General features: G+C 41.7%; 1 protein-coding gene across 1 annotated transcript in view; it reads right to left on the reverse strand.

Annotated features, from left to right (window-relative positions):
* Window positions 1–4,686: 4,686 nt before the first annotated feature.
* The window catches only part of FIGNL2 (fidgetin like 2), a 63,758-nt gene continuing 48,217 nt past the window's right edge, over window positions 4,687–20,227 (reverse strand). The window contains exon 2 of the mRNA XM_014075974.2: window positions 4,687–8,338. Coding sequence (XP_013931449.2) covers window positions 6,165–8,327 — 2,163 coding nt within the window. The 5' untranslated portion in view covers window positions 8,328–8,338 and the 3' untranslated portion in view covers window positions 4,687–6,164. The remainder of the gene's footprint in view (window positions 8,339–20,227) is intronic.

Genomic DNA, 20,227 nt, shown 5'->3' on the forward strand with positions numbered 1-20,227 from the left:
AGTGCTGAGATCTTGACTAGTTTTCCCCTTACCCTCTAGCTCCTGTTAAACTTTTTAAAAAATACCTGACGTCACACCTACAAATGATCATCCCAGACAGGGGAAGCAAAGATGACCAGGAACAGAGAAAAGCCACAATCTTGCATAACGAGGGCTAAATATGAAGGGAAAAACCAAAGAAAGCAGCCAGAGAAGAAAGTAGAAATTGAGACGTTTCACATGGGAAGGAGATCATTTGACCATGATCAACATAGAGAGGCCTAGGATGAAATCTCTCCCCATTCCTCTGAAGGAGGAAAAAGACGGGGTCTGTATATATACAGCAATATACAATCTTAAGGAAAGCAGATAATAAAAACAACCCTTCAACCAAAACATGACAATGTCCTTCACAGTCCTTCAGAAGTCTGTAATCTTTCAATAGAATAAAAAACAAGGAGGCAAATACCTACTACTCTCCTGGGGATGTTCAGGTAGTCCTCAACTTACCATGTTGTTCAGCAAATTGCTGCAGTTGTTAAGTGAGTCGTGAAGTGAAGCAGGATTCCTGCATTGATTTGCTTGTTGGAAGCGGGATAGAAAGATCGCAAATGTGATCGATCACAGGGTCTTAGGATGCTGCAACCACTGTAAACCATGCCGGCTGCTAAGTGCCCACATTTTGATCACATGACCATGGGGATGGTGCAATGGTTGTAAGTGCGACTGTAATTTCAAATATTCGCTAAATGAATGATTGTAAGTTGAGGACTACGTGTAGCAGAAAACTACAGAACAGAAGTACTTAACTCTTCTTCCAGTTTGCTATTCCCTAGAAAACCTTCCATTCCAGCTATTTCCTTTAGTTTCCTGGCAGTTCCCCCCCCCACCCCATTCCAGTCATATGATTCAGCTTATGGAAGTAGTTCCAGGGTCTAACTGGGGCAGATGAAGGAAGAATAGCTTCTTAGTTCTTCCCATCCTTCATTTAAAAAAATATTCAGGAAAAATGATTGCCAAGTGAATGTGCAGCTGATCTTTGATTCTGGGAAATACAATGTTTCAGGTTGCTTCCTCAGTTAGAAAAAGAATCAGAAAATTCCCTACAAATGTTTATCAATCACTAGGCTCACAATGACTTATAAATTGCTAGGTGATCTTGAGAGAATTCATTAAAAAATAGGAGCATGTGAATCAGAAAAGGAAAATTAACAGACCTTATAATGAATTAAAAAAGAGACAGAATATGCAAAAGAGAGATAGGTTTTCACAAAGAAATAATAATGGCAGGAAAATATAAATATAAGAAAAAAATAAACCTTGGTCACAATAATGTTCCATTAATTCCAAAATAAAGTGCTAACTGATCAAATGGAATTTTCTTACTGAGAAAATCAACCATCTCCCATTACTATTTAACCTATGGAAGGTTTTAACATTGATGGCAATTGATTTCTTTCATTTATTATTATGCATTAAGAGAAGATAGGGCAAAAGATGGCTATGAATCAACATAGCTGTACCAGAATGTGTACCATGGGCTTGATTGTCCTAAATTTATCATACAAGCTTCCTTTTGTGGGTTTTACAGCTTCAGATTCACATGCTAAATAACTGTACGATAGACTATTAATACACAGATCTAATAAAAGATCTTCACCTGATAAAAGAATCAAGGATCACTTCTGTGATCCTCTTTCTTTTCCACATTTTTGGTTTTCACAGGAAGGAGCCAAAGAGGGTAAAAGTTGAAAAGAAAAGAAAAACAAATGGGAAGACTGAAAGTTTAACCCATAGTTTTCTGTTATGCAAATTCTTCCAAATGCAATATTTTCCAGGCAGATGATTATACTGTCCAGTGTAGCATCCAGGACTGACTTGGAAGGGCAAGCATCAGCTCTTAAACCAACACTTAGGACTTTTATTGAGTGGTTCCATTCAGTGATAAATGGATGAAGAGGTATTTAGGTTGGTCTTTTTTAAATATAGTACTTATTGTATGCAAAGTGCCTAATGAAATCCTCTTTAAGTCTGAGAGAGAGAGAGAGATCTCCATTATTAAATGGGAAAAATGAGGTTAGGCGATTGTGACTTATTCAAAGGGACCCATTGCATGAATTGGGATCAGCTGTTTTTCTGATATTAAGTGCTTTGGTTTAGCAGAAACCTAAATGGCAATTGACTGCTTGAGTCACAACTAAGTAGGATTTGCAACTTTCAGCCAGCTTTTTAATTCAGCAATGTTTTCATTTCAAGATGTAGGGGCGGGAGGGGATTGTAAATGGAAGCATGTAGTTAATATTTGCTTTGATTTTGTCTCTGCATCGTCTCACCTGTGATCCTTAAGCAGCAAATAAAATCCAGATCCCTTATATAATTTAAATTCCTAATCTGATGACTAGACTTGCAAAGGAGTCCACCTTTGATTAAAGAAGAGATGGTCTTTAGAGATGTTAAGTGGAAATTCTGGCTTCTTCTAAACTAAAGGGGTGGGGAACTATGGCCCTTTTATGACCTGTGGACTTCAACTCCTAGAATTCCTGAGCCAGCATGGCTGGCTGAGAAATTCTGGAAGTTGAAGTCCACGAATCATAAAGAGGCCATAGTTCCCCACCTCTGTTCTAAACCATATGGGATCATTATTTACTTTGGCTAATTAATTTGCAGTAATAATGAAGAGGTATGAAGGCACCAGTATGACATTGCAAAGGGGCCTGTCACTGACTGCTAAATGCACTTGTGAGTGCTTGTTCTGTCTCCTACATTATTGCTATGTTTTTCATGCAAATTACATTGACATTATTCTTGAGCTATTCTTGTAAAGTATCTCAGAAGTACCTATTTAAAGATGCCACCCATCTCATGCCACGTTTCTTATCCAAATACATTTCTCTGGTTCTGTCCACATGGATTTGGTTTGGATCTAGGTTTAGCAATATTTGGAATAGAGTAGATATTGATGCATCCCAAATAAGACACCTGCTGGTACCAGAATTTGCATTAAGCCAATGCTCTAAGGCAGTGGTCTCCAACCTTGGCAACTTTAAGTCTTAAAGTTGCTAACGTTGAAGACCACTGCTCTAAGGCATTGCAGTTTATAAACCAGTACTTTGGCAAAAGAAGTATATCTCACCCGAGAGTGAAGCCTCCTCCTTCTGGAGGAGGTTAAACAGGTGTCATATCTCTGGAACCTAAAAACTTCAATGTATTTTTACTCTCTATTTGTGGGAAAGGAAAATAAATTACAGGTTTGCCATCACATTTTGGCAAGGCAGTCTTGAGGGGAAGGCAGAATTCTAGGGATCATAGAAAGGGTCTGGGTGCCATGAAAATCCAGCCTACTCATAAACAGGGAACTTATGTTTTGATTTACTGCACTATGAATATACAACTGGAACTCTTTATAAACTGTTTTATAATTTATTATCCCAATATAGTCAGAAGGTTCCTATCTACTATAGTAAGTTTAATATTTGGAGATTTAGCTTTGATCAATTTCTGTCCATTTTCCAAGAAGTGTTTTTGTAAACCTTTACAAAATGGGAATATTTAGACCAGTGGTGGCTTCCGGATCCCACTCCAACCAGTACGGTTGGAACAGGCTCGGCGGCATCCACATAAACGTGCGGAGCATGCGCATGTATCTTAGCGCCTCTGCGAGCCTCCGTGATGCTCCAGCTGCTCAGCAGAGCGTCGCACAGGTGCTCTATGCGCCGTCCACGTGCACGGAAGCGCCAAAGATTTAAAAAACCGGTAAGGAGCTCGAGTGGGCGGGAGGGCCCCTGTACCGGAATGGTATCCGGTGCTCTGGGGAGGCTCCGGTACGCCCATACTGGGGCGTACCGCCTGCAACCCACCATTGATTTAGACGCAAGAATTGTGAGTTTCTTCTCAAAAATTAACCTTCTAGTTTGAAGGATTTTGAGGGGAGATGGGAAACAAAAGATGACTTAACCCTGAATGAGTATAGATTGAGCCCTCATCTTGTGCTCAGTCTGGATGTCTCAGTGTTTCTCAACCTCTGCACCTTAAGTTGCATGCTTGTTGGGGAATTCTGGGAAGTTGAAGTCTACACATCTTAAAGCTGCTGAAGTTGAGAAACACACCACTCTATTAAAATTGTTCAGAATGGCAACACACCGCAACAACAATAGCAACAACAACAAGACAATGCAAAGTAGGCACACGAGAGTCTCCTGCCATGTATCTCCTGCTTGAGAGGGTACAAGTCTCTCCTAAGTGCACATGACTCCATTTTCAACCATATTTTCATAAATGCAGGATTTCTTATATGCTTACCCAGAGGGAAACATTATTCACTTACACAAACATTTATAAGACATGCCCTCCCTTTACCTAAACACACGCACCTATAAATGGAACAGTACAGAGTACAAACCTACATAGATTTACCTCTTGAATTGTGACTCCCAGGTTAGGGGACAAAAATGCAAGAGGCAGAAAAAAACACAAATTGTGCAGGGATGGTTGGAATTAAATGTTCCAGCTCCATGGCTGATGTACCTCTTTCCTACTCCGGGGTGGACCACAGGACTAGATTTAGTAGAGGCTTCCCAACCTTGAATGAAGAGCCTAAAAGGATGCCATTTATTCATCTACTAACTTCCTTCTCTGTATGCAGACATTCATTGAATCCTACAGGCCAGGTTTCCGCAGTCTGGTTCCTAGAATTCTCAGAAGTGGCTGGAAATTCTGGAAGCCTTAACCAGGAATTTGAAGGCAACCAACTTGGGGAAGATGCCATGGCCCTTGGGATATCTTGACAGGGACCACAGATCTGTGTTTTGTTTTGCCTCAAAATACTTTGGGAATTTGGAAATGTAATAGAAAGATTCCTTTAAAAAGTGGTACTAGCCATGGCTTTGAAACTTCAATACTCATACTTCTTATTCTTTGAAGACACATTATTCCACCTAAATGCTATGGGAAAAATGCTTTCTTTAAAAAAAAGAATAAAGTTATGGCATTATATATTGTGAAACGCCCCTGAAATACATTCAACTTTCATCTTTGTAACAACTTCAAGTTTATTCTTGCTTTTTTTCCTTCTCCTGTGCACCTTATAAAGCACATTTGTAATTCCTCCAAATCATTTTTATTTTCCTTGAGTTAAAAAAATGCAAACATTCTTTATTTTTTGAGGTAAATTATTTTTCCTGAGTAGTTAAAAAAAGGGAAAAAACCACTACTACATACATTAGAAAAATAAAAAAGAGCCTAGCTTATTCAACAATCTACATTTTAAAAAATCCCAACCCCCTTCTCTCAAAATGTACTGATGCCATCTGCTTTATGGTTAGATCTGCCTCTGAAAATGAGTCTGTTCAGAAATATTAAGTGAATGATCTATAGGTTGTTACCTTTAGGACAGCCTTCCCTAATTAGAGTTTGACAGAATCATGGGATTCTGCCAGACATCATTCGAAAAAATATCAAATATTGTTTTTGGGGAACTTTGTGAGTCAGACAATGCCAGCCCTGACAGTGGTGGGAATGTTTATACACCACAATGTAGCTGCCAGCCTGCCATTTTGCTGTTGTTGTAAATATTGTAAAATGTGGATGGGGTAGGTTACAAGTTAATTGAACTGTGACGTATTTGTAATTTTTTTGGCTATTTTTATGCAGGGCTTCCCTGAGACCTGAACATTATTTCAAAGGTTTCTCCAGGGTAAAAAGATGGAGAGAGGCTGCAATAGAAATGTGAAGAGTCAGACAAAAGTGTTTGAGGTGTGCAGCATTAAAAAGGAGCTGGGAAAGGGATAATACCTGGCAGAATATTTTACAATGCTGGCTGAAAAGGGTTGATTAGAAAAACAGATCAATAATAAATAGGTTATCCTGAGTTCATTGAGCAACTACTTTTCATTAACATAGAGACCTGACAACCACCACACAAACTTTCAGACATTTTCATTTAAAAAACAACAACAATAAGCTGCATGTCAGTCAGTCTAGGGGAGGACTTGCATCCAATTGGTGTGGCTTTTTTTAAAAAAGAGATGAAAACGACGTCTCACCCTTTCCCACTTTTCATACGGAAGGAGGTATGAACCTGCAGCGCCCCATAACCTTAAAAGCGCAAACTGAGAATTCAATGCTTCCAGTGGCTTCCTCTCAAACAGATTAAAGATTATTTGGAAAGAGGAACAGGAGCTTCCCCACTAATTGTGAGACCCATACATTTTATCCCATTCCACATACAGGTCCAGCTCCTTCTGAGAGACAGCAGGGTGGATCTTGCAGAAAACGCTTTCAAAATCCTTGTAGGAGGTGGGTTGAAGTTGGCCTGGCAGGCTATGCAGTTTGTTGGTCCCTGCCTGCTGACAGAGCTGGAGGAGCTCACTGCCCGAGTAGCTTTCAGTAAGTTGGACAATGGAGGCCATCTCCCTCTCGCTGAGACAGTAGTTTTGCTGAGCTAAAGCGTGGTGCAGAATCTGCCGCCTGGCAATGCTGTCTGGCGGGGAGATGTAAAAACGTTTGGCAAACCTTCTTTGGGTGGCTTCATCCAGATTACCAGGCCTGGTGGTGGTTGCTATGACAACCACATTCTGCTCAGCGGAGGTAGCAAGCTTGTCCAGGTAGGTGAGCAACTGGGACTTCAAGATGGCAGCGTCTTCTAAGACAGATTCCACGTCGGTGAGGAGAATGACAGCAGGCTGCCGACAGTTGGATATGAAGAAAGTGGTCTGTAGGATTTTCTCAGCCTCAGCCTTCCACTTGGAGACCAAGGCTGTCCCACTGAGCTTTAACAGGGTAGATCCCAGCTGGGTAGAAATGCACCTGCTCAGCAGGGTCTTCCCTACACCACGGGGCCCAAAGAGCAGGATGGTTCTGGGTGGTTGGTTTGCACCAGTATATGCACCAGGCCTCAGGATGGGCCACACGAGCTCTTCTTCAATGGCAGCTTTGACAGAGACCTGTCCTGCAATGTCCGTCCACTGCACCGGAGGGCCACAGTCAATTACTTTGTCGTTCACCAGTTCCAGAATGAAAGGGTCCATGGTTTTCAGCTGTTCTTCTACTGACTGGCTGCTGTTGTCACCACTGAATGCTGTTGTTTTGGGCTGCATCCTTAGAGCAAAGGACTCTCCCTCATGCTCCCCGTTGGCAACCGGAGGAGTGAATTTCTCAAAGCTCTCATTGGCCCTCAGTGGGGCTTCATTAACACTGTAAGCTGGAGAGATCAATCCTTTCATAGCCTGGTTGTTGAACTTCCCAATGGGCTCCTCGGAAGCCACTGTGGTTGCCACCACTCCTGCTCCACTTGGCCTTTTCCCACCTTTGAAAGGCACCTCTGAGCTCCGGTTGAATCCATTCCCTCTACATTCACCGTTGTCGGACATCTGATATGGGGACTTTGGTTGCTCATAGCTGTATTTGCGATACCTGCCTTCGCCATCTTCCTCCCCGCCAGTGATATCAAAGGCTTTTCTTTTCAAAGAGCTCCCTGATTCGCCACTCAAGGGTGCTACAGAGAGAGGACTCTGGTAGCTGTAGCCAGGGACCACAGGAGGGCGAGAGGAAGGGGGAATGGGTGTGGGGGCAGCAATGCCTGAGGGTAAATATGGGGCTGAAGGATGGGGAGGGTGGATGGCACCATAACTGGGCTGCGCTGGGTAGCTCCCTGAAGCATAATTGTACATAGGTCCTGAAGAAGTATATCCAGGGACAAGAGCAGTAGAAGGATGGCTGGGCTGCAAGAGGCCAGAGCTATGTAGGTGGGTAGATGGGTGTGGAGGGGGAAGTGCGGAAGTGGGCTGGCTGCAATAGCCTGAGGGCAGGTAGGCTCCACTGTAGCCCGACGGATACTCCTGAGATGCCCCGAGGCTGCCAGATGTGGCGGGTCCCCCACAAGTGTTACTGGGATAAATGGAGTCAGACAGGTTAGTGGAAACCACGGGGGAGGTACCAAGACTGTTACCAGGTGTGACAGGAGGAGGAACAATCCCCTTGGAGCTGGGCAGTCCATCATGCATTGGGGTCAGAGGATAAACTCCTTCGGCGCTGTGGGCCATTGACCAAGGCTCCACCTCCCCCTTCTGTCCATTGAGAGATCCAAAGGCACCATCCCCATAGGTGTTGAGTGCTGATGGCCGGTCATAAGGGGAGTCGAGGACTCCTGAGTACTTCTCCGCATACCTCTTCAGCAGGTTGGAAGCAGTCAGAGCAGAGATGTCATCATTGGCCCAGGCATAGTTGAAACGCTGCCGACTGCTATGGTAGAGATCAGATTTGTGGGCAGGTGAGGAGGTGGTCGAGGAGACATCGAGGTGCTGCTCTGGCCACTGATTCAGGGGCTGAGCATGCTCTGGTGTCCAGTGCATCTTTGATAGAGCTAGAAGGAAAGAATAAAGGAACCAGAATTAGCTTTAGATTTAAAGGGAAATGTACCCTAAAACAAACCCAATGGCTCATTTGAGAATTACCTACTATTATTACTGCACAAAATACAGACACACACACACACACACACACACACACACACACACACACACACACATATATATATATATATATATATATACACACACACACACACACACACACACACACACACACACACACACATATATATATATATATATATATATATATATATATATATATATATATATACACACACACATACATACATACATACATACATACATACATACATACATACATACATATATATATATATATATATATATATATATATATATATATTCACAACAAGCAGGAGAAATAGAATAAGCTGGAAAAATAAAATTGAAAAAAAGATGAAAAAGCTGGGAGTGTCTAAACCAAGAATGTACTCTGAGCTTGCTATGTGAAGGTTGCTGGATCAACCTTACAGTATGTCAACAGCCAGTCAACCTTGGCTATTCTTAGACAATAAAACATAACCAAACATAGGATGTATGGATAAGTGGCTACTGCAATTTTACTCTTATTTCACAGAATCTTACTTAATCTTCCTCCCATGAAAGATTCTTTTTGAAGCTCTTTGCCATCAGGTTAAAACTATACTATCTGAACAATTTGGTGTCATTCCCAAAGGATACAACAGGTTGCAGGGTACAATCTGGGCTGGTCACCGGGACCAGAGGTTTTGTCTTCTGAGCTTTTGGACTCGTGCTGGAGCCCATCTTTAGGGAACTTCTCTAGCAGTGAGAAGTTCTCTGAAGATGGGCTCTAAAATGAGTCTGAGAGCTCGGAAGACAAAATCTCTGGTCCCAGTGACCAGCCCAGATTGGCTCCTGCAACATTATCCTGGGACACATATATTGGCCTTCATTCGTAATACATCAGATATTTGAACTCCAGATCCTATGTGAATATTAATCAATATTAGTTGCAATAGTGCTTCATTTGGATCCACCTTGCTTATTTTTATATATTGTCAAAAATAACCATGCATTAACTGTATTTCCTAAATTTTAGATAGTTATCCAATCCAGGAAAGGAGTTTTCTTGGAACCCTTTGGTAATGAATCAATCAATAGTCTTTTGAAATATCATGTATTTAATGTAATGTACATCCTGAATATAGTATGTTTATGCATGTTTCTAAATAATTCTAGGCACTCTGACCACAGAATCAATAATTTGATGTGCATAATTGAGGTGATTTTACATAATTCAGAATCTTCACCTGGCTAAGCAATTTTTACTCTCTCTCACACTCTCTCTATCTATATGTGTGTGTGTGTTTGTTTGTGTGTGTGATAGATAGATAGATAGATAGATAGATAGATAGATAGATAGATAGATAGATAGATAGATAGATAGATACAGAGAGAGAGAGACCAAATTGATAGATCGATAAATATATATGTATCATGGAACTCTGAAAACTAAATCAGACACCCCATATGGCCATAAGAGGAAAAGCCACAACATACAGTAGCTGAACCTTCATTCAGTTGAAGTGTGGCTCAAAATTGGGACTGCAATAACAGAGAAGAATAAATCCTAATCTTCAAGTCCAACAAGAAGAGGATATCTGAGGCTACATCCACTCATTGCCAAGCAGTTTAATAACAAGAAGAAATTGAAGATTGGTTAACATCTGGCAAAACCTACCTGATAATGAAAGATCCAACAAAAGAGGTAGCATCTGGCAACTACTGACCAATTACCTGCTTACCAACAACTTTTGAAATTGCTAACTGATGTGGTAGCTGACGCAATCCAATAGCTTCTAGTTGAAAACAAGCTCTTTCAACTTGAGCAGAAAGGAAACTGCCGAAACAGCAGAGGAACAAAAGATCAACCCCTAATTCAGTGGTGGCACCGAGTGCCAAAAAGGGAGCGCGCACAGGCGTGTGCACTCGTCTGGGCCCAACCCGAAAGAGGAGCTGCCCAGGGGGCATGCGCATGTCAGAAAATGAACTTCTGGTTTCCAGTGCACGTATGCATGCTGGCCAGCTAGTCTTCCGGTTACTGGTGCGCATAAGTGTGCGATAATCAGCTGGGCTGCATGCATGCTCACGCCAGAAAATGGAAAACCAGCTCTTCCAGTTTCTGACACTGTCGCATGCATGAACACCAGCTGATCGTCATGTACACGTGTGCCAGAAACCCGGAAGAAGAATGGGCGACGCCATGCATGCCAGGTAACATGGTTCCGCGTGTCACTTCGGGAACGTATATCATAGCTTTGTGATCACTGCCCTAACTGACAAAATGATTTTGGAAAACTGCAAGAGAAGGAAGACCAATTTGAATGTAACATGGATTGACTACAAAAAGGCATTCAACTCTCTGCCACATGATTGGATAATCACATGGCTAGAAATAACAGAAGTCAGAAGCTTTGTGCCATGATTAATGAAACTATGAAGAGACAATTGTTGCTCAATGGTGTTAGACTAGGAGAAGTTAATATCAGAACAGGAATCTATGTTCTATCTTTCAAGGAAACACACTATCACCACTTCTGTTTGTTATTGCACTGATTCCTCTATCAACAATGCTGAATAATTCCGGCCACAGAAATCAAATAGCAAAAATATCTACCAGACTATCCCACCTCCTTTATGTGGATGATCTAAAGATGTATGGGGGGAAAAAACCCATTTCAAATAGAATCATTGCCAACAATGTCCTTATATATAGCCAAGATACTTTTATGGAGCTTGCACTGGACAAACAAGCCACCCTTACCAGAAAAAGGGGGGAAATGGTTAAAACTGAAGAAATCAAGATGTTCTATGGAAATAACACTATCTCACCTATTTTCCTTGGTTAACAAAGTCTGTCAACATTGGTGTGTGGATGAAGGGCATGATATATGACTGTCAATTTTCCTATCTTCCTATTCATGGCTTTGAGTTCTGCTTGAGTACAGTCCACTATTACAGCTATGTGTCTAATGACTGGAATTGCCTGTGTTAATTGCCTCGGTGGTATTTCCTCCACTGTGTTTGAATTTTAAGAACTTCATTCTTATGATCTAATCTTCTTCTTGACTTTCGTGCGCTTGATGTTGAATGATGCCCATGTACTTGTAGTGATGATCTTCATCCAAATTCTTGATGTTATTTTTATAGGGCATCTTGATTCCTTTGCCATGCATAGGATCAGGTGATGATGGCACCTAGTACCTAAAGATGTTTCCAATCCCTAATAGCTTGCAACTCAGCATTCGTTCTTTAAAGATGTATTCATAGGCAGTGTGATCTAAATATATAGGAGATGTTTTCTTTTGCAACGATTTGTCATTAATTCAGAGCATTCATAGTCATAAAGCTGTAGCTTATAACTCATGATTTACAATCATTAATATGGAGGCAGTATTTCCTAACAAGAATAGAAAATAATTTATAAATGCTCAACAAAAGTATCTATTTCAGTTTAAAACTTTATGTATCCTAGTTTCTACCATATCACAATCCAGGGACTCTACTACCTTAGGTAGTACAGCACTTTTACTAAATTTCAATTTCCAATATCTTTGAAAATGCTGGCCAGGGTCCTACCAGTGAGAATTCAACAACATCTGCTTGAGGGTGCAGTACAAGGCTAGAAAATGCAACCAAAAGAATAAAGCCCTAATAGCAACTACCTAACTACGTGCCTATAAAAATTACAGCAACTACTAAGTGTTTGGGTAAATCAAAACGCTGTAAATTACAATAACATTAGCCCCCATGCAAAATGTTATGGGAAGGGCATTTATAACTAAATTCCCACTGCTATGAAAATCTTCCCTATCAGTTCGCAAATTTGAGCGTGCGTGCACACATGCACGCTTTCTTGCGTACACTGCATCTGCGCAAGCGATTGCCTTTTTCACATGCACAGGTCACACATTATGTCGGGGCGGGTGAGCAGAGCCTCCCGCAGCCGCCACTACTGGTTTGCCTGAACAGGAGGGAACCGGCTGAATACCACCTCTGGCCTTGAGCCTTTCAGAACTAAGCCGCGGAAGTGGTGGGCGAGTATATGCATTCCCACTTGCGTGAGCAGCAGACAAACTGCGTATACACATACTTGCCCGCTATGCGCGGAACCATCCCCTCTCCTCTCCCCTGCTGATCCACAAAGCCAAAAATATTAGGGAACTCTGATTTTAAAAGTGGGGGGCGGGGTGAGGTTGATATGGAAGCTGGAGTCATTTGGAAAGTCAAATTATTGTAAGTTTTTAAATGTAAAATTCAGCATCTTGAACTAATTCAGACACATGATAAAAGAGGCCAAGTTGTTTCAGAATTAGCTTGAGGCAGCAGTAAGTACTCAGGGCAGTTCCTGAACTAATTCCCAGGAGAGGCTCTGGCACGATTTCCATCCAGAAGTGATTCAGATATCCATCAAGGTACATCAAGCAGGGAAGGAGCACCATTCTTAAGATAACTCTTTACTCTCTTTCCTCTTTTATAGATAGAGGTGGTGTATGAATGTAGATAGCAATACCAATATCACTTAGACTTATATACTGCTTCAGAGTGCTTTACAGCCCTCTCTAAGGGGTTTTACGGAGTCAGCATATGTATTTATAGGTAGTCCCCGATTTCTGACTATTTGCTTAACAATGGAAGTTTGAAGATACAATGGGGGGAAAGTGACTCACAAGTGGTCCCCACAGACATTCCCACAGTCACATGATCAAAATCCAAATTCTTGGCAACCTAGCATATATTTACAAGGGTTGCAGCATCCCAGGGTCATGTGATCACCTTTTATGACCTTCCCAGGGAGTTTCTGACAAGCAGTCAGTACGGGAAGCCAAATTTGGTTAATGACCATGCAACAAAGATAATAAAATTGGAAGGGACTTATTTAAGGGCCACATCTCTTAGCCATGGAAATCCAGGTCCCAACTGTGGTTATAAGCTGATGATTGCCGGTAAGTATGTCCTGAAGCGAAAATATGCGTGCCTATTTTCTTAAATTATGAGAAAAATAGAGGTGTAGCCAGGCCCACTTAACAGTATTGTCCCTGCCTAAAAGAGCTGCTTTTTATACTCCACACCCATCGGGCAGCCTTTTCTTAAACCAGTGGCTACAAATTGGGTTGGATTTCTATTTCATCATCTAGCACACCATCATTTGGGGATAATGGGAGATAGAGTCCGACCCATCTGGAAGCTTCCTGGTTGAGGAAGTCTGCAGGCAAGCCAGCCAGAGCTCTTTTAACCTGGCAGAGTGACGCCAAGAAAGCCCCCCCCCCCCCGGCCCTTCCCTCCTCCTCCTCTGGGCTCAGCTGCTTCCATCACAACTCGGCAGAGGAATGCACACAATGAAGCAATCAAGCGCCAAGCTGGAGGAATGCTAGCAGTACATCATTCGTCCTGACTTAAGTAACTTTAATTGCTCTGGGCTGGTTTTGGCGTTCTTTTCTCCCTAGCCGCTGCCCACCCCCCTCAAATCACCCACTTTTTTGTGGTTGTTTGTTTTTTTTTTTACTCCAGGCCTGTGGGCTTCTCATCCTCCTAGCCTAATGAGCAAAGACATTTCAGAAGCCTTGCTGAGGATCTAAGCAAATTCCAAAAGCCTTCCAGGCTCCAGAAGGTAGAAAACAAAACAAAATGGAGCGCTGGGGTGAGAGGCTGAGGCCCTCAACATTTTCCACATTATCCAGGCAAATACCTCCTTTCATGCCACTCTCTCTTTGCAGATGTATTTTGTAATATTTATACCCTATTCCAACCCTCTGGGGTGGCTTTGTGGTTGCAACCGTAGCTTTCCAGCACTGGGTCTTTCATTTTTATTGTTGGTGCGTGGTTGTGTGTGTGTGTGTTCTTGCTCCCCCTTCCCTGGGCAGGGTTTCTCCTCCTCTCTTCATTTGCAAGGGCCTCAGGGGAAGGCTGAGGTGGGGAGGGGGTGGCGGGGGAGGGCGGGGAGCCCGGCCTCCATTCAGCCTTTAAGCCACTTGGTGACCACAGCACAATTAGATTACCTAATGCTTTAATTGACTTATATGGCATTTGTCCTTCCACTTTGAATATCAAACTTACACAAGAGGATTTAAATGGCAGGTTTCACCGGGCTTTTCTTCAGCATCCTGCCTGCCTTTGCTCGCTATTATATTAAAAGGCACAAGGAGGCAGGGTCCACGGAGGGGCATTCTTGCCACAAATATCTCTGTCGCCAAGTCCCATCCATAACTCCCCCCCCCCAGCCAAATAAATAAATAAAGGAATGATAGGGAATTTAAAGAAGGCCTCCGCTGGGAGAGCTTTGGAAAGAGAAAGACAAAAGAAAGGGAAACCTCCCAGGAAACCCTCCCTTTAAATACTCAGTTCCAAGGAAGCTCTATGTGGGGTAGGATGTTTTTGGGGAGGGGGAAGGAGAGAATGATGTCACTTGCTGAAGTAGCAGCAAAGACTTCTGCCCTGCATTAACAGCAGCGGTAAATTATTAAAGGAAAGGGCATCTCGGGGGTATCAGGAAAAATGTGGTGGTTATTCCAATTCAGTAAAAGGAACCCAGCATAAGATGCTTTAGTTCATGGTGGCTATGGCCCAAGTATTAATAAGTTCACTCTGGGACTGGAAAATTCAAATAATTAAAATTTACTGTGCACAGCTTGGCAAGTGGGTCCCCATGTAAATTGACTAAAGAATACAAGAAAAAAATAAGCTTCAGAGTGATTAAAAATATTAACATTTGGCTTTTTAATGACTGAAAATGTGTTTTTCGGAAATCAAGTCTCTTTCCTTCCTCCTTCCTTCCTTCCTTCCTTCCTTCCTTCCTTCCTTCCTTCCTTCCTTCCTTCCTTCCCTCCCTCCCTCCCTCCCTCCCTCATTCTGGTACAGTTATTTGGCAAAAGCAAGGCATCAAGTAGCTTTCTTTTGCTAAATTAAAAGAATGAGATGAGGTAATTGCAGTGGTGGGTTCTTACTGGTTCGGACCAGTTCGGCTGAACCGGTAGTGGTATGGCGGCCTGGGTCGCTGGAAGCGGCAGTGACCCAGGCCTGCCACACCCCCGAACAGGTTCCTGGTCTCTTCTGCCGGTTCTGCATGTTTCTGCGCATGCACAGAACAGTTTTAAGTCAATTGCACATGCGCAGCACCATTGGCGCACCCTCTCAGCAAACCAGTAGTAAACCGGTTAGGAACCCACCACTGGGTAACTGATCTTAAAAAGAAGAAACTGCTCCCTTTTCTGGCTTTTCCGAAAATAATCTTTATTCAGTTTATATGGGCACCAGTGGTGTGGTATGACTGGTACCCCCTCCGGTACGGGCGTACCAGACCACCAGGTACCATTCCGGTATGGTGCTCCGGAGGGCCCACCCGCCCGCCCACTCTTCTTACCTCTATTTGAGCCAACTGGGGCATTTGTGCACGCACATAGAGCGTACAGCGCCTGTGCAATGCTCCACCGAGCAGCTGGAGCGTCATCATCAGTGGGTACGCATGTGCCTGCTGCGTGCGTACATGTGGTGGATGCCTGGCCCCACTGCAGTGTACCGGTTGCAATGGGAGCCGGAAACCACCACTGATGGGCACCCATTTGCCAAGTTGTGCTCAATAAATTTTAATCATTTGCATTTTCTAGCCCCAGAGAGAACTCATTAATATTTGGAGACTAATCACAGCATCTTACTGATATCATCATGCTTTTTCAGAGGAGCAGAAACTTTCAGCTTTGGGATATATTTTGTGTGTGCGTAAACTAAAGTCACATTTAAAAAAAAACCCAATACTACTTGCAATGAATAAATTATAAAATCGGGAATATTTTCTGTGTTGCCAAACTGAATTATGCTCCCAGAGTGACATAGGCAAAATTCCTTTTCTGACTGCCCTTCACATTTCAGTATTCTTCACTTTGTTTGTTTAGCTGGGGAGCTATTTTCCTTTTTCTGTTAAACAATTGCAATGTATTTCACCTAGAGATCTATCTAGAGATTGCAATCTCCTTCCATCCACCTCTGCATCTAGCTAAATTTTACCCTAAAGCTTTGAGGCCACAGAGAACACAAACATAAATTATGCAGATGATATTTTTCCTATACCTATTAGGCTGTCAAACAACTGATGATTCTTAGAATGATTACCTCAGCACTTTACCAAATGATGTGGGGAGGAGGGGAGATCATGGAGAAAACATGAGATACTAAAGGAAAATAAATAGATATGAAAGAGAAGATTGGTTGGAAAGAAAACAGATCTTTTTGTTTTGTGCTGCCACTGTCCAAATACTGCATGAACAATTTGTTAACAAACTACAGCTTTTTTCTTCTTATAAGACATTATGAAGAAAAGCACAAATTAAAACATTCTAAAATGGTGAAATGGAATAAATAGTCTCTAGACTAACTGAGAGATACCTGGTATTTATATCCATCCAAATGTTCTAAAAACAACATCACATATATATTTCCCACAATAAATGTCTAAGTTAATTTTTAACAATTATACTCTACTTTCATTTATTTGGGTTTTTTTTTTAAAAAAAAAAGCTTTTGTGGCTTTGATTTTAGTTTGCTGGAAATTCAGTGCATGAAATTTCTTGACAGCTCATAGAATTAAATGAAAGGCAGAATGTGAATCAAATAAATACATCCGAACTTCAGCAAGTTGCAAAACAATTTAAGTAACTCCCTAAAGCATTATTTTTTTTTGTTCTATGATTTGTAAATTTTAAGATTTCAAGAGACAACAGTACATAAAATAATTATTTTTAAAAATCAGCTAGGAACATAGTCTCCAGGGGAAGGATGTAGCATAAGTGTTTTGCAAAATTATAATTGACTTTGGGTTTTATTTGGTATATTGCGAAAGACTAATGCCTTGTGGGTTTAACAAAATGTAGTTCATTTGCACTCTCAGCTGCAAAAGATTCCACAGAAAAATTCTAATTCCCAAAACAGAGGCCTTAAACCAAGAAAAGGTTAATTGTGGCCAGTTCCATTGAAAGTATGGCGATATTTATATTTAACTTTTTGATAGCTTTAGTAAGAACCAACCATGAGAATTTCATTTAAATGGATTAAGGCCTGATTATCCAGTTTTTTATAAATAATTTCTAGAGTGTCTAAGCCAGATCTTGAAAAATAGAATTACAATACTAAAAATATTAAGGAAGAAAGAAATTACGACATCTAACAAACTGAATCCTGTTTGCGCACATTCCACCCAGTTAAAATCCTAAATTCCAAAACCCCTGAGCAGTTTGTTGGGATGAAAAATGTCAATGAGGTCAAGACAAAAATGGATTTCAATTAAATACAATGCTTTAGTAAATCAAATTATTATGCAACATATTTTGCAATTTTCTCCTTTTACTTCAATTTCATGAGAGTTTTGGAAGGGCTCTGCAGCAAAGCTGTCTGAGATGAGCTGTTCAAAATGCTCGAGGCAGACATTGATTAGGTGATTAGGCGACTGGAGACTAAAACATATGAAGAACGGTTGCAGGAACTGGGTATGTCTAGTTTAATGAAAATAAGGACTAGGGGAGACATGATAGCAGTGTTCCAATATCTCAGGGGCTGCCACAAAGAAGAGGGAGTCAAGCTATTCTCCAAGGCACCTGAGGGCAGAACAAAAAGCAATGGGTGGAAAATAATCAAGGAGAGAAGCAATTTAGAACTGAGAAGAAATTTCCTGACAGTTAGAACAATTAATCAGTGGAACAATTTGCCTCCAGAAGTTGTGAATGCCCCAACACTGGAAGTCTTTAAGAAGATGTTGGATAGCCATTTGTCTGGAAATAGGTTTTCCTGCCTAGGCAGGGGGTTGGACTAGAAGACCTCTAAGGTCCCTTCCAACTCTGCTATTGTATTGTATTGTATTGTATTGTATTGTATTGTATTGTATTGTATTGTATTGTATTGTATTGTATTGTATTGTATTGTATTGTATTGTGAGGAAAGGATTGAAACCACTCCCCTTTTTACATCCATCATAAGATGTGCATGAAAGGGGGTGGTGGCTTTACTTGCACAGCAAAGACCACAATCTTGATTTGTTTAATTCTCTTTTACTGCAAAGGTCCTACTCCAGGGGTATGGCTAACGCTTTGGGGACTGCTATTATACCCTCAGAGCTTAAGTTATTTAAATGGAGAAATTACTTAATAACCCAGTGTTTCTCAATCTTGGCAATTTTAAGATGTATGGACGTTAACGCCTAGAATTCCCCAGCCAGCAATGAATATTAAAGCCGAATTCAATCTTATGGGCATTGTCAGATAATGCATCCCACTGAATGCCATATCCACACACACAGAAATGAGCAGGACTTTTGAAAAAAATCTCCCTTAAAAAGCAAATTTAGGTCAAGCATTTAAGTAATGAAGAGAATAATCAAAGCAGGAACTCATATATCTAACAGTGAGAGTTGTTAATATATTTAACAGTGAGAGTTATTAACCAAGGTCCCCGCAGGGTAAATTCTAAATCATCTGCACTGTTCCAAATACAGCATGGCTTATTGCTTTGCTTTTAGATTAAACACAAACCTTTGGAGCTGATTTTTGATTCACCCATAGGATCTTTGCTAGATAGTCAGGCTATAAACGGTATCTGGCTCTCCATTAAATTAAATTTTAGGAAAGGAAAGCCTATCGCAAAGTAAGGAAAAACTACCCAGCCGTATTTATGGTGGATAAATGCTAGGGACAAAAGGCAACATATCTAAACCAATCTCTTACCTTTCGTTTTAAAAAAAAGGAGAAGAAGAAAAGAAATTGTGGGGTGGGGGGGAGGAAGAGAGAGAGAAGTTGTCAGACATTTGAAATGGAACGTGAATGAGCATTCCCAAAGAAGGCAGATGTTTCAATGCGCTCCCTTGGCAGTGTGAGAAAATTACTGTCCAGTGACCAAATAGCCTGTCAGTTTCCCACCCTCTCGGCTGGCCCATTATCTAAAGCCCAAGACAAAAGGAAGGAGGGGGGGCTACTGAGGAGAGAATCCCATTGTCCCCTTGCACTCTAATTATGGAAATCTGGTTAATCTATTCAGGAGCAACTATGGACTGGACTGGGTTTGCTGCCGGGGAGTGGTGATGGTGGTGGAGACTCTTTTGGCCAAAGCTTGCAAAAAAGGTTTCCAACTATTCAGAGTTTTAAGCAGATACCCTCTCCCCCAGCCCATACCCCTGCTGTTCCCCAGATCCTGGCTGTATCTTCTTCCACAGTAAACAAAACAACAACAAAAAAAAAAACAACCCCACAATCTTTTCTCTTACTCCCACTACCACATTTTAAAAAACAAGGCCTGGCCATCAATTCCTAACCGAGTCATCAGCTGCCTTTAACATCCTCTGATGTCAACAGTCAGCCATTATGGATACAACCCCCCACACAGCCCACACCCCAGGACCGTTTTATTCTGCCGGCAACCCCCATTCTGCAGTTCACAGGCACCACACAGGCATATGTGACCATTGTCCCTCTTAAATCTGCGTGCATAAATGTTATAAGATGCTCTTGCATCGTGCTCTGGAGGAACAGATACACAGGAAGATCAGCATGCGTGCGTACAACAGACACACCCCAGGAAGGCACCCCAGGAAGTCAGATGTGCCTAGCAGTGGGGGTGGGGATACAAAATGTTTCTATGCATAGACTCTTCTACTGCTCAGCTGCTTAACAATAGGGACATCTCGCTTACAGTTAGGAGACTAGCTTATCTTCCTAAAAACATTCTTGGCTAAGGCTCCCCAGAACTACCACTGACAAGGAAAAAGGAAAATGCATGAAATCCTTAGCTGGTTCATCTGACATCCCCTTTAGTTCAGTATAAAGCAAGTGCTTTTATTTATTGCTGTTAATTAGCTAAAA

This window comes from Thamnophis sirtalis, unplaced genomic scaffold (genome assembly GCF_051295495.1).
Source record: "Thamnophis sirtalis isolate CommonGarterSnake01/CBP01778 unplaced genomic scaffold, rThaSir2_p1.2 scaffold_3, whole genome shotgun sequence".
Classification (NCBI taxonomy): domain Eukaryota; kingdom Metazoa; phylum Chordata; class Lepidosauria; order Squamata; family Natricidae; genus Thamnophis; species Thamnophis sirtalis.